This window comes from Diprion similis, chromosome 2 (assembly GCF_021155765.1).
Source record: "Diprion similis isolate iyDipSimi1 chromosome 2, iyDipSimi1.1, whole genome shotgun sequence".
Lineage (NCBI taxonomy): Eukaryota > Metazoa > Arthropoda > Insecta > Hymenoptera > Diprionidae > Diprion > Diprion similis.
Window position 1 is genome coordinate 12,165,508 of NC_060106.1, and position 14,086 is coordinate 12,179,593.

At 36.8% G+C, this 14,086-nt stretch overlaps 1 protein-coding gene across 4 annotated transcripts; it reads right to left on the reverse strand.

Moving 5' to 3' along the window:
- Positions 1–6,932: 6,932 nt before the first annotated feature.
- LOC124411347 (transmembrane protein adipocyte-associated 1 homolog) lies at positions 6,933–14,061 on the reverse strand. 4 transcript variants are annotated; one of them, XM_046890456.1, is made up of 10 exons: positions 13,689–14,040; positions 12,881–13,104; positions 12,629–12,761; positions 12,364–12,526; positions 12,076–12,272; positions 11,946–12,006; positions 11,635–11,821; positions 11,373–11,502; positions 8,798–8,952; positions 6,933–8,496 (listed from the first exon to the last, which is right to left on the reverse strand). In XM_046890456.1, the coding sequence occupies exons 2-9, from the start codon at positions 13,027–13,029 to the stop codon at positions 8,800–8,802; spliced, it is 1,173 nt and encodes a 390-aa protein (XP_046746412.1). In that variant the 5' UTR covers positions 13,030–13,104; positions 13,689–14,040; the 3' UTR covers positions 6,933–8,496; positions 8,798–8,799. The 4 variants fall into 4 exon arrangements, with proteins under 4 accessions (XP_046746412.1, XP_046746406.1, XP_046746401.1 ...); XM_046890450.1 differs by having other exon boundaries at positions 6,933–8,952; positions 13,689–14,039; XM_046890445.1 differs by lacking the exons at positions 6,933–8,496; positions 8,798–8,952 and adding an exon at positions 9,870–11,231 and having other exon boundaries at positions 13,689–14,061.
- Between the last annotated feature and the right edge of the window lie 25 nt (positions 14,062–14,086).

Here is a 14,086-nt window from a genome sequence, read left to right on the forward strand (position 1 = left end):
TTGGTCATTTTTGGAGCCGAGAATTTTTCGTCTCGGAATCGATTTGTATGACCCTTACTAGACTAATTGGATGCCCAGGAACTCAGAAAACGCAAGAAAAAAAGCGTAGGACCAACAGCAGAGAAATTACGACGCAAATACCAGCAGCAGAAAAATTGAGAGAATACGTCTTCCGTTTTTTGGCTGTAACTTTTGATCCGTTGCTCGCAGCGCATTCGGACTGCGATCAATCGATTTCTCTCGCAAAATTACGTCGGAATAGTGCCTGAAAGAATTTATTGCAGCACTTTTCAGAATCGTCGAAATTTTTGCAAAAAATCCAAAGGGGTTAACCTTCCTTTTTTGGCTATTTTTGGAGCCGAGAATTTTTCGTCTCGGAATCGATTTTTATGACCCTTACTAGACTAATTGGATGCCCAGGAACTCAGAAAACGCAAGAAAAAAAGCGTAGGATCAACAGCAGAGAAATTACGACGCAAATACCAGCAGCAGAAAAATTGAGAAAATACGTCTTTCGTTTTTTGGCTGTAACTTTTGATCCGTTGCCCGCAGCGCTTCCGGACTGCGGTCAATCGATTTCTCTCGCAAAATTACTTCGGAATAGTGCCTGAAAGAATTTATTGCAGCACTTTTCAGAATCGTCGAAATTTTCGCAAAAAATCCAAAGGGGTTAACCTTCCTTTTTTGGTCATTTTTGGAGCCGAGAATTTTTCGTCTCGGAATCGATTTGTATGACCCTTACTAGACTAATTGGATGCCCAGGAACTCAGAAAACGCAAGAAAAAAAGCGTAGGACCAACAGCAGAGAAATTACGACGCAAATACCAGCAGCAGAAAAATTGAGAAATTCCGTCTTCCGTTTTTTGGCTGTAACTTTTGATCCGTTGCTCGCAGCGCTTTCGGACTGCGATCAATCGATTTCTCTCGCAAAATTACGTCGGAATAGTGCCCGAAAGAATTTATTGCAGCACTTTTCAGAATCGTCGAAATTTTCGCAAAAAATCCAAAGGGGTTAACCTTCCTTTTTTGGTCATTTCTGGAGCCGAGAATTTTTCGACTCGGAATCCATTTGTGTGACCCTTTCTCGACTAATTGGACGCTCAGGAACTCAGAAAACACAACAAAAAAAGCGTAGGACCCACAGCAAAGAAATTACGACGCAAATACCAGCAGCAAAAAAATTGAGAAATTCCGTCTTCCGTTTTTTGGCTGTAACTTTTGATCCGTTGCTCGCAGCGCTTCCGGACTGCGATCAATCGATTTCTCTCGCAAAATTACGTCGGAATAGTGCCTGAAAGAATTTATTGCAGCACTTTTCAGAATCGTCGAAATTTTCGCAAAAAATCCAAAGGGGTTAACCTTCCTTTTTTGGTCATTTTTAGAGCCGAGAATTTTTCGTCTCGGAATCGATTTGTATGACCCTTACTAGACTAATTGGATGCCCAGGAACTCAGAAAACGCAAGAAAAAAAGCGTAGGACCAACAGCAGAGAAATTACGACGCAAATACCAGCAGCAGAAAAATTGAGAAATTCCGTCTTCCGTTTTTTGGCTGTAACTTTTGATCCGTTGCTCGCAGCGCTTTCGGACTGCGATCAATCGATTTCTCTCGCAAAATTACGTCGGAATAGTGCCTGAAAGAATTTATTGCAGCACTTTCCAAAATCGTCGAAATTTTTGCAAAAAATCCAAAGGGGTTAACCTTCCTTTTTTGGTCATTTTTGGAGCCGAGAATTTTTCGTCTCGGAATCGATTTTTATGACCCTTACTAGACTAATTGGATGCCCAGGAACTCAGAAAACGCAAGAAAAAAAGCGTAGGACCAACAGCAGCGAAATTACGTCGCAAATACCAGCAGCAGAAAAATTGAGGAAATACGTCTTCCGTTTTTTGGCTGTAACTTTTGATCCGTTGCTCGCAGCGCTTCCGGACTGCGATCAATCGATTTCTCTCGCAAAATTACGTCGGAATAGTGCCTGAAAGAATTTATTGCAGCACTTTCCAAAATCGTCGAAATTTTTGCAAAAAATCCAAAGGGGTTAACCTTCCTTTTTTGGTCATTTTTGGAGCCGAGAATTTTTCGTCTCGGAATCGATTTGTATGACCCTTACTAGACTAATTGGATGCCCAGGAACTCAGAAAACGCAAGAAAAAAAGCGTAGGACCAACAGCAGCGAAATTACGTCGCAAATACCAGCAGCAGAAAAATTGAGGAAATACGTCTTACGTTTTTTGGCTGTAACTTTTGATCCGTTGCTCGCAGCGCATTCAGACTGCGATCAATCGATTTCTCTCGCAAAATTACGTCGGAATAGTGCCTGAAAGAATTTATTGCAGCACTTTCCAAAATCGTCGAAATTTTTGCAAAAAATCCAAAGGGGTTAACCTTCCTTTTTTGGTCATTTTTGGAGACGAGAATTTTTTGTCTCGGAATCCATTTGTGTGACCCTTTCTCGACTAATTGGACGCTCAGGAACTCAGAAAACACAACAAAAAAAGCGTAGGACCCACAGCTAAGAAATTACGACGCAAATACCAGCAGCAGAAAAATTGAGAAATTCCGTCTTCCGTTTTTTGGCTGTAACTTTTGATCCGTTGCTCGCAGCGCTTCCGGACTGCAATCAATCGATTTCTCTCGCAAAATTACGTCGGAATAGTGCCTGAAAGAATTTATTGCAGCACTTTTCAGAATAGTCGAAATTTTCGCAAAAAATCCAAAGGGGTTAACCTTCCTTTTTTGGTCATTTTTAGAGCTGAGAATTTTTCGTCTCGGAATCGATTTGTATGACCCTTTTTAGGCTGATTGGGTGCCCAGGAACTCAGAAAACGCAAGAAAAAAAGCGTAGGATCAACAGCAGAGAAATTACGTTGCAAATACCAGCAGCAGAAAAATTGAGAAAATACGTCTTTCGTTTTTTGGCTGTAACTTTTGATCCGTTGCCCGCAGCGCTTCCGGACTGCGGTCAATCGATTTCTCTCGCAAAATTACGTCGGAATAGTGCCTGAGAAAATTCGTTGGAGGACTTTTTAAAATCGTCGAAATTCTCGCAAAAAATCCAAAGGGGTTAGCCCTACTTATTTGGTCATTTTTGGAGCCGAAAATTTTTTGTCTCGGAATCTATTTGTGTGACCCTTTCTAGAGTAATTGGACGCCCAGGTACTCAGAAATCACAACAAAAAAAGCGTAGGACCAACAGCAGAGAAATTACGACGCAAATACCAGCAGCAGAAAAATTGAGAAAATACGTCTTTCGTTTTTTGGCTGTAACTTTTGATCCGTTGCCCGCAGCGCTTCCGGACTGCGGTCAATCGATTTCTCTCGCAAAATTACGTCGGAATAGTGCCTGAGAAAATTCGTTGGAGGACTTTTCAAAATCGTCGAAATTCTCGCAAAAAATCCAAAGGGGTTAGCCTTACTTATTTGGTCATTTTTGGAGCCGAAAATTTTTTGTCTCGGAATCTATTTGTGTGACCCTTTCTAGACTAATTGGACGCCCAGGTACTCAGAAATCACAACAAAAAAAGCGTAGGACTAACAGCAGAGAAATTACGACGCAAATACCAGCAGCACAGAAATTGAGAAAATACGTCTTTCGTTTTTTGGCTGTAACTTTTGATCCGTTGCCCGCAGCGTTTCCGGACTGCGGTCAATCGATTTCTCTCGCAAAATTACCTCGGAATAGTGCCTGAGAAAATTCATTGCAGCACTTTTCAAAATCGTCGAAATTTTCGCAAAAAATCCAAAGGGGTTAGCCTTACTTCTTTGGTCATTTTTGGAGCCGAGAATTTTTCGTCTCGGAATCCATTTGTGTGACCCTTTCTAGACTAATTGGACGCCCAGGAACTCAGAAAACACAACAAAAAAAGCGTAGGACCATCAGCACAGAAATTACGACGCAAATACCAGCAGCAGAAAAATTGAGAAAATACGTCTTCCGTTTTTTGGCTGTAACTTTTGATCCGTTGCTCGCAGCGCATTCGGACTGCGGTCAATCGATTTCTTTGGCAAAATTACGTCGGAATAGTGCCTGAGAAAATTCATTGCAGCACTTTTCAAAATCGTCGAAATTTTCGCAAAAAATCCAAAGGGGTTAGCCTTACTTATTTGGTCATTTTTGGAGCCGAAAATTTTTTGTCTCGGAATCTATTTGTGTGACCCTTTCTAGACTAATTGGACGCCCAGGTACTCAGAAATCACAACAAAAAAAGCGTAGGACTAACAGCAGAGAAATTACGACGCAAATACCAGCAGCACAGAAATTGAGAAAATACGTCTTTCGTTTTTTGGCTGTAACTTTTGATCCGTTGCCCGCAGCGTTTCCGGACTGCGGTCAATCGATTTCTCTCGCAAAATTACCTCGGAATAGTGCCTGAGAAAATTCATTGCAGCACTTTTCAAAATCGTCGAAATTTTCGCAAAAAATCCAAAGGGGTTAGCCTTACTTCTTTGGTCATTTTTGGAGCCGAGAATTTTTCGTCTCGGAATCCATTTGTGTGACCCTTTCTAGACTAATTGGACGCCCAGGAACTCAGAAAACACAACAAAAAAAGCGTAGGACCATCAGCACAGAAATTACGACGCAAATACCAGCAGCAGAAAAATTGAGAAAATACGTCTTCCGTTTTTTGGCTGTAACTTTTGATCCGTTGCTCGCAGCGCATTCGGACTGCGGTCAATCGATTTCTTTGGCAAAATTACGTCGGAATAGTGCCTGAGAAAATTCATTGCAGCACTTTTCAAAATCGTCGAAATTTTCGCAAAAAATCCAAAGGGGTTAGCCTCACTTTTGTGGTCATTTTTGGAGCCGAGAATTCTTCGTCTCGAAATCGACTAGTATGACCCTCTTTTGATTAATTGTACCCCCAGAAACCTCAGAAAACACAGCAAAAGCAGAATAGGACTCACAGCAAAGAAATTACGAAGGAGCAAGCAAGATTAGAAATATGACGAAGGCTATGTGCAATCGCTTTCTTCATGCAAATCTACGTCGATATAGTATTCGAATAAACTCATTTTGTTATTCTTCCAAGTTTTCCATAACTGACCTGATAAAATCCAAAGGGGTTTGTCTTTCTTCGTTACCTATTCCCGGAGCCCTTTTGTTTTAGAATCGAGTGCAACGACCCTTCTCTAACAACTTTGATTAGAAAATTGGCTTGTTCGTCGTCGAGGATTAATGATCTTAGAAACCGCTCACGACATTTTCCTGCAGCGTCACGAAACGCATATTTTCAAGAACTTCGTAAAATACCGTGCGTTTATCAAAATCATATTACTCAACCATTAAATGAATTTGCATCACTTAGCATTCAATGCACGAGTGATGTCTTTGAAACACATTTACGCACGGTGTAATTAACGCGAAAAATGATAAACCTATTCTATCATTCAGTGAATAATAGAAGTCACAGTCCAGGCGAAAACAAATACCGCGCAGCGTCAATTCTCGATCAATCTGCATTGCAACTACATTGTTCCAAATATTGAAGTGTATCTGTTCTCCTGACCCTTCGTGTGAACACTTGGTCTTTTCGGCACCGGTCGTTCTCTGAATACCAAGTTACGTGAACAATACTTAATAATTTTTGAATCTGCCAACTTATAGATAATATAGTAGAAACTTTTAGAAGATCCGAATTTTTTTCCGAGTTCTCTCCGAAAGTCTAGAATACTTTACACAAATGTACAGACAAAACGTGGAAAAAAACAAGTGTTCACGCAGAGGGTTATATGTAATAATACAATCAAATACATAGTAAAAAATAGCTGAAAAAGCATTCTTCATACAAGGACATCTTATAATTAATTAATACCCAACTGATATATCCGAGTCTTAAATGTTGAAATTTCAGGGTATATCATAAAGGTTACAAATTCACACTGAAGTATGCATCATATTATATATTATATGTACAGAATGGATGGATTCTTTTAGTATGGTTCACAGTACACTGAAGATCACTGAAATATAATCATGTGCGTTATTTATGCCTGAAATATACGTCATCAATTATTTTTATATATTACTATTCAATCAGATTACAATTATTAATCGGGTTGATTGCAAAAGTAGGAAAATAGCATGAATAGAGAATATCGAGTTTTAGAATTCATTTAACATTCCTATCATTATATTGTACACATTCAAAAATGCAAAACAATACGCTCGTTGTAAATCTCGAGACTTCTCGCTGTGATAACCCAGTCTACACAATTTATCTTACTATTAGCTGGGATTACTCGCATTGGTTACATGTTACGAAGCAGTTAATAATTGTAAAAAGATATATTCAACTGGTGGAACTTAATCCGAATGAGCTTATTGGAAATAAACGTTCATCATGTTGCGATGTTTCGACCTTTACTCTACACATAACTTGTTTCAGAAGAAATCAGTAAACCACGCTAATACATTTGATTCGGTGAGACTCTGAAAACTAGGAATATCGCCATGTGACTGTTGTCTATTACAATCCTGATGATAATTGATCAATTTACATTCTTACATATATTCTGAGTAATATTATATGTTTTCTAAACTAACGATAGGACTGTCTTATATTCTAGTGCACAGACATAAAATTTTTGTATGGCCTAAGTAATTAATCGGCGATAAAACATCGTATATTATTATATTTCGATTCTTACACCATTTAGTAACAGTTCGTAGATTACTGACTTTAGGCATAGCTTGCAGGACTTCACGGAATTCTCACACATCCGTTGTATGCTATAGGTATCATAATATGAATTGACTACTAGTACATGCGTCATATGTTACTTATTCATACTATGTGTATATTGAAGTATAATTCGGAATTGGATGAGATTGGATTGTATTTAGGAAAGATCATTATTCTTCTGTTGAAAAATAACCCGTCAATAAGATGCACGCTGTGAAATTTCATATATTTGTATTTTCATTATTTCTCAGTACTTTACCCCACTGTTTGGCAATTACGCATGATTTCTATTTCATGTACATATCAGATTAGTTTTTATAATGAATTTTCTAACTAAATATTTCTTAATTCTATCATTTCTTAACATAAAAAAGTAAAATTTAAACCCCTTTCGTACATACATTCGATACACATAATCTCAAGTAATATCTGTTTCGCTTAATATCATACTACAACTGCAATTGAGCTTTATTACAACATGGTAGAATCATTCATATTTCATTAGATCTGACCAGTAAGACTTTCGATGAAAATGTATTCATCTATTTAATCATTTTTTATTCGTTGCTTTTTGCATTCACAACTTTCAATTCTGATTCGTGAATCTTCGAATAAACCAATCTTAGATTTACATAAAATGTGTAAAAACGAGAAATAAGTATTCTAAAACAGCATTTCAATGGTTTTTGAACACTTTTCAATAGTTAACAATGGTAGCTTTACAATATCGATAACTTTTGTATGTAAGGATTTAATAATGAAACACCGAGATGATTCCTAAATCCTATAGACCACCCAAGTTAGAGCTGGAGCGGAACTGCATAATTTGTAAACAGATTGAAAGCACGATTGAAGATGAATACAACCTGCCGATAACCATATGGATTACATAGTCTAGTTCTATTTCCACAGTTAATATAATCACTTATCAGGGCTAACGCACCAGTTATTGTTACCGAAGTAGTAATAAACAGTCCGATTTAAATACAGGGGCCGAGGACTTACTTACAGATATACTCTAGCGTATGGCTACCAGTTACTGATTCAGTGACGATAACTGGTGCATTTAACTTATACAATTGATTGAAGTCGTCTGAGAAACATTGTGATACCTACAATGTAAATATTAATAGCATCTTAAATTAAACCTTACATTTGTTCAGCCCATAAACATCAACTCATACGTTCTAAACGAAGTAATTGTGGTAGAATAAAATATTCTTAGAAAGATATTATACCTATATATTATCAATGTTACCAAATAAATTGTATACGTATATAAACATATATGTATTTGAAGTGAACTGCCACTTAACAATCAATTCAGATCGAAATCCATATTCTACTGTTCAATCAGAAATCAGAATCTCTTTCCACACTTATAATCTATTGCATTTTGGAAGTTCTATACAGTATAACATCTAGTTATGCATTACTTCAGTCACTTGACTAACGACTAGATTCCGTGCAGAGGGAAAACAATCTCAGAACAATTAATACTCATAAAGCATTAGTTTATACCTAACAATTTAATATCAAAAAATCATAGATAGACCTGAAGTACAATACACGTAATTTCTGAATGTGAGAATCTTGTGCGAATCTTTCATATTTCAACCACAAGCACTCTCCAGTTCAAATAAGAAACAGCAGCTTGCCAATGCACTTTAGCAGAGTGTTATTTGTGCATCCTTATTGTTAGTTCATGAATATAGAAGCAGATGGAGGGTACAATTATCTGCACTCGATTCTACCAAGGTAGTAACTCAACACTTTGTCCCTTTGTCCCAGCAACGATAGCAGCAAATCAGTGCTAAGTGTTACCACAAATTCAAGTTTAGAAATTGTGAAAAAAAATACACTAAGGTTTCTTTTACAGCTTAAGCAAGAAATACAATTTTGCTATCAATAACGGCAAAAGTATAAATATCCTAGGAAACTTGTTAGTTAATCCAAACAGAAGATGGAACAAATCTGTCCTATAATCATATACTATGACATAAAAGATTCTTTCTGTCCGTAATTGCAATTCATCACACTGATACGTCAAAATTATAGTCTTAAGGTAGAGAGTGTATCAGCAATTCTCACGCTCCTTACATATTAAAACGTACTTTTATTGTTGATAGCCGTTGTTATGGGTGTGAGCATCTTGACTATCTATACTGTACCCCGTTATGCTGTCTGGACTTTGCAAGGAAGCAGCGTACAAGGGGTTCACCGGGGTAGCACCAGTGTCAAATTGAGTTGAATCATAAACACTGTTGTTCTGCAAACAGAAGAATATTCTGCTTTGGAATCAATCAAGGCGAATTCAACAGTTTTGAAAAATGTCCCATCAAGTTCACAAACGCTAATTCCTGGGCAACATTGAAAATCCTTATAACATGAGAAAAACAGCTATACGGAATCGAACGGTCAGCGGAAAAAAAGGTACATTGAGCATGTATACATATCTATCTAAGCTTTGGCGGTTATTACATTGTATTCATCCATACATTTATACTACGCGTAATTACCTCAGTTCAAGAATCAGATTTAAAGAAAAATGACGCTGTTTTGTAAACGTCACGATCGGTTCATTTTTCGTTTACAAAAATGATCAAACGTATTTTACTATATGCAGATGCAGTGCAATGTCTGGCGAAATTAATTTAGTGATAACTGAAAGAATAGCAAAAATGAAACTATAAAATAAACTTGTGATTATTTTCGTCATGAAGAAACTCGTCCTATTTTTTGTGGCATTAGTACTGATCTGTTTGATACTGAAGAAATGTTATTTTTACTAAAGCAAAGCATGCCAAATTTCTTTCTAATATTTTGAAACCTGTTCCTTACCTGTTTGACTTGAGAATTGAGTTAGAAATTCAAATGTTAATGCTTTTTATGTAAAATTAGAGTGAATAAATAAAACGAGAATGATAGCTACAATAATACGTTTAATAAAATGAACGTTGCATGCTAAACCTAAATACAATTGAAATAAAAAATATTTGATCATCACTAGCACAGAGTTGTGCATCTAATCATTTATCTAGGCTGTCAAATATAATACAATAGGATGTCTGGTTAAAAGTGAACATTCATTCGATTATTCACAATATACACTCGAGATCCAGTCAATCAAAGATGATTCCTTACTGCATTATACACTCTTACTCTACCAAACTGTGCGTATTTTTAAAAAATATTACAACCATCATCCATCACTAGTACCTAATTTTGATAGAAAAATTCATGCTTACTTCAATTAAGCATTAAGGCTAATAATTATGGTATATATACATTTGATTGAAACGTTAGGAACATAACCAAAGCAATGTGTGTGTTGAATAATGATATATTTACAAGACTTCAAGGTTACGCAACGTTTACTAGCGACTATACAAAAGACTTTTAATTTGTAGGTTTTGGCGGGGCGTTGAATAATCTCAGATAATCGCTTAGGCTGGTTGAATCTTTGGAATTATCATCAGAGTTATTAAAACTGTAAAATGTTGTCGATTTAGAATTTTGTAACGACAAGTTTGAAATTTTCACATCATTGGTGGTATTATCCAATGTATTATTCGCGGAAAAAAAGGATAAATCTGTATTCGGAGATGATGCAGAAGCAAAGGAACTGGTTTTCGAATCTTGTACAAATGTTTTTGAATCGCGATTTGATGAAGATTCCAATTCCACTGGGTTCAAAGGCTGACTTGAAAATTTTTGGTCTTTGAAACTGCTCTGTTTGTTTGGTGAAAATTTTTTGAAACTCTCGTCACTACCTATACTCAAAAGACTAGTAATGCTTTTTGTTTGCCCTGATGTCTTTGAACCGGTATTTGATGATTCACATTTCATACCACTTGTAGACGGTCTTATACGTTCCAAGTTTGTCAATTCTTCATCATTATATAACCCTGTATTTTTACTGGTTGACGGGGCGTTAATGGGAATTACTTTTTTACCATTGCGTAGTAACAAATTCGGTTCTGACAAATTGCCCATATAATTTCTGAACATGTTGGAGCTACGTTTCTGGAATTTTCCAGGATGTAACACAGAATCAGCATTTTCAAATTTTGATATTTCACTGACGATTGATGATCTGGAATTAACTACAGCATCTTGTTCGAAGAATTCAAAAGCAGGAATTCCTCTGCTCTTTAATATTTCAGATTTTGGACGGGAATAATCAACAGTTTCGAAGGCCAGTGTATCCGATGTAATATCAGCAGTAGATTTAGTTTCAGCAGTCAAATTTTCAAGATCATTGTCATTTGATGGTGAAAATAAGTTGACATTACTATCGCGACGTTCTGGTGAATAAATGAAATTACTGGCTGTTGGAGAAAGCCTGTAACTTGAAACACTGGTTACATCTCGATGTTTTTTTGAATCTAACTTTAAATCCAATGCTGATTGACCGATATTCAAATTGGGCGTACTCAGTGGTGAGTATTTTAATTTTGGAAATCTCGGACTGCTCTTATACCCAGTTTTCAAAGCACGTTGACGTTCGTCGAGGCCTCTGGAGGTTGAACCAGCATTTAATTCGACCTGAGAAATAGATTTACCTGACCAATTTTTTACGAGAACCTGCCCAGGCGCTAATGAATAAATTGAGCTCTGTTTAGAAATGGAAGGACCTTTCAATGGCGTTGGATCAAATAGCGGCATATGAGTAAATGGAGTATGGACCTGATATATGTAGTCGCTGTCAGTTTTCAATGAAGAAAAACTCTGTTGATGAGGTAATGAAACTGTATCTTCATCCATAGTATCGTCCACTTGCGCCTTGTACGAGAACATTAGAGTCGGTTGGGACACGCTGTAATAAAAATCAGAAACATTACACAAGGGACTTTTTGACCCATTATTCAAATCAGTCATTTATTTGTTTATTAAGAGCGTAACGCCATATGGAAGCTTATGCAATTGAAAAGAAAAACTCATAACATACCCGAACAATTCTGACAAGAATGTGTGGTAGACCAATGGTGTAAATAGAGTCAAGTACAGCGCAGCGGTGATGTCAACAATACACAGCCCTTCAGGAGCTTGCATATAGTTCAACAGACCTGCTCCTATCGACTGTACTAAATCGACAAAAGCCAAGGTACCCGCGTAGACGTAAAAACTTCTTTTAGCTAAAGTGAATTATCATAAGGTAATTAATAGACAAATGTATATGTAATCAGTATACCTAAGGGTTCAGTTTATTCTAAGTGGAGTTTCCAAGTTTAGGGTAAATTATTAAAGTGAGATACTTACTAGGCAAAGCAAGTCTATCACGCAATCTTGTCCGTGGCAGTATTAATATCAGAAGGTATATCTGTGAAGAAGATTTAAAAAAAAGGATCAACTATTAGATAGCACAATTTGCAGTTTAAAGTTTTCATACCGTTGTGAACACAAGACTGCTGCAGAACCAGAACATCATTCCTCCATGTCCAAAAAGGTAAAATTTTCTGCTCGGTATTTCAAATGTGTCATCGGGTAAAACCAATTCTAGTGTACCTTGAGTTATCGTAAACGCTAGTGCTATGAAAGATGTAGCCAGCAAAACTCTTCGAATGCTGGAGCGACTGTCCAAGTGCCCTGAAAATAGTAAACAGCATTTGACATTGATATAAAAATATATGTAACAAAGGTACACATTTTTGCCTTGTAGAAATAAAAGTTGACTCACCAAAAGCTAAGCCGAATATAACCACGCTCATTTCTGTAGATAGTAGGAAGAATCTGACCGTAACCCATAGAATCTTATCTGCTAAACCACCGACTGTTGCTGCTGCGTTAACAGTCATTGATACGACGCAGCGTATTACTGAGATTAGGATATTACTTACAACCTGTTGAGTGTTGAAAATTATTTTAGCAATTGAACTACTTTTCATCGATTAATAAAGCCAAAGCAAATTTCTGAAGCCGAACAATTTTATAAAGTTACTTACAAGACCATAAAATGCTAAATATATTGGACTGCTAGTTGCACGCAACTTAAGCCTTGCTCTATTAAATCGTGCAGCAATAAATATAAGAAATATCAAATTTGGAATGAGTATTACAACATCCCATATTCTCACTCTGAAAATAAAACGTTGCATTAGTGATAAATTTAGAGTTTTGTGGGTTATGTTGGCTCTTGAAGGCTTATTGTCATAAAACTCTTTTGATTTATCATTTAAAAATACTTAACAAGTTACCTGGAATCAGCAATTTCCTTGTATAAAATCAATTTGCAAAAGTAATCTTCTTCTTCCATTGCCAAACTGATGTTTGGATCTATCGTAGTGCCAAGTAATCGACGAAAGTGTACCTCAGACACAGTTTCCAATTCTACGTTACCATACATGGTTTTATCACACAGTGAATGTCTTTATACAAGTTTTAGGCATAACAGTTTTCCATTGAATACATAGGCGGAATTCTGAAAGTCAAAACGAATTGCTTACTTGATGCGTGATAAATTTGAAAATATACTGTTCCAATCACAATTTAAGCAGCTTAATGAGTCATCTGATAAGTTCATGTTGAGAATGATGTAAACTTTACATTGTAAAGTATGCACACAGTAACGAAGAATATACCTAGGAATTTTAGAATAATTATTATATTTATGCAGGGGAAATTTTTTGCTAACAAACAATGCGACTGTAAAATTTAACGTGGCAAATCAATTCTTTGGATAAATTTAACCACAGAACAAAGAAGGTTTAAAATACTGCGTAGAAGTTTGCATAGACTCAGAGTATAAACATAACCTTCTTAAGATCCCATGATAAGCATTGCGTTCGAAAGGTTCGATATAATTGATGAACGGAAATTAATTTAGGTAGAAAACGAATAACGGATAGGTGAAAGGTATCTTTTGATAAGTAAAGTAAACGCTGACCCGAATATAGATAGAGATGCAAAATTTTTCGAGCTGTCAAACTCTTTTTCAATCGTTAGAGAAAAGATGTAGTTGCATAATGTGTTTACCGTAATGAAATTATTTTCTAATCAACTTACGGATTACATGATTCCCGGTAGCATCATAACTATGGAGAAATGTACTCTCCGTGACGAGGCTGAGCAAAGATTTCGACTTATTGTGGTGTCGTCGAGTGTTTTCAACCTTGGGCCAAATGCTCAATGCCCATTTTGTTCCCCGTAGCAGACTACACCATTCAATGTCGACTTTTCAGGTTCTGGACGATTCAACGAGCCGTGAATTATTCGCCAAGCGAAGTAACCCCATACCGTGTACTTTGCAGCGAGTATAAAAAGCGCGATACTTGTTTTCCGAGTAGTCATTACATCTCGAACGAGGAAATCATTCGCGAGATAGGACAGATACTATAACAACATGGCTATCGGTTCGTTGATTCGTGAGTCGTGACGTCGTGACGCACTTAACGCTGGCACTC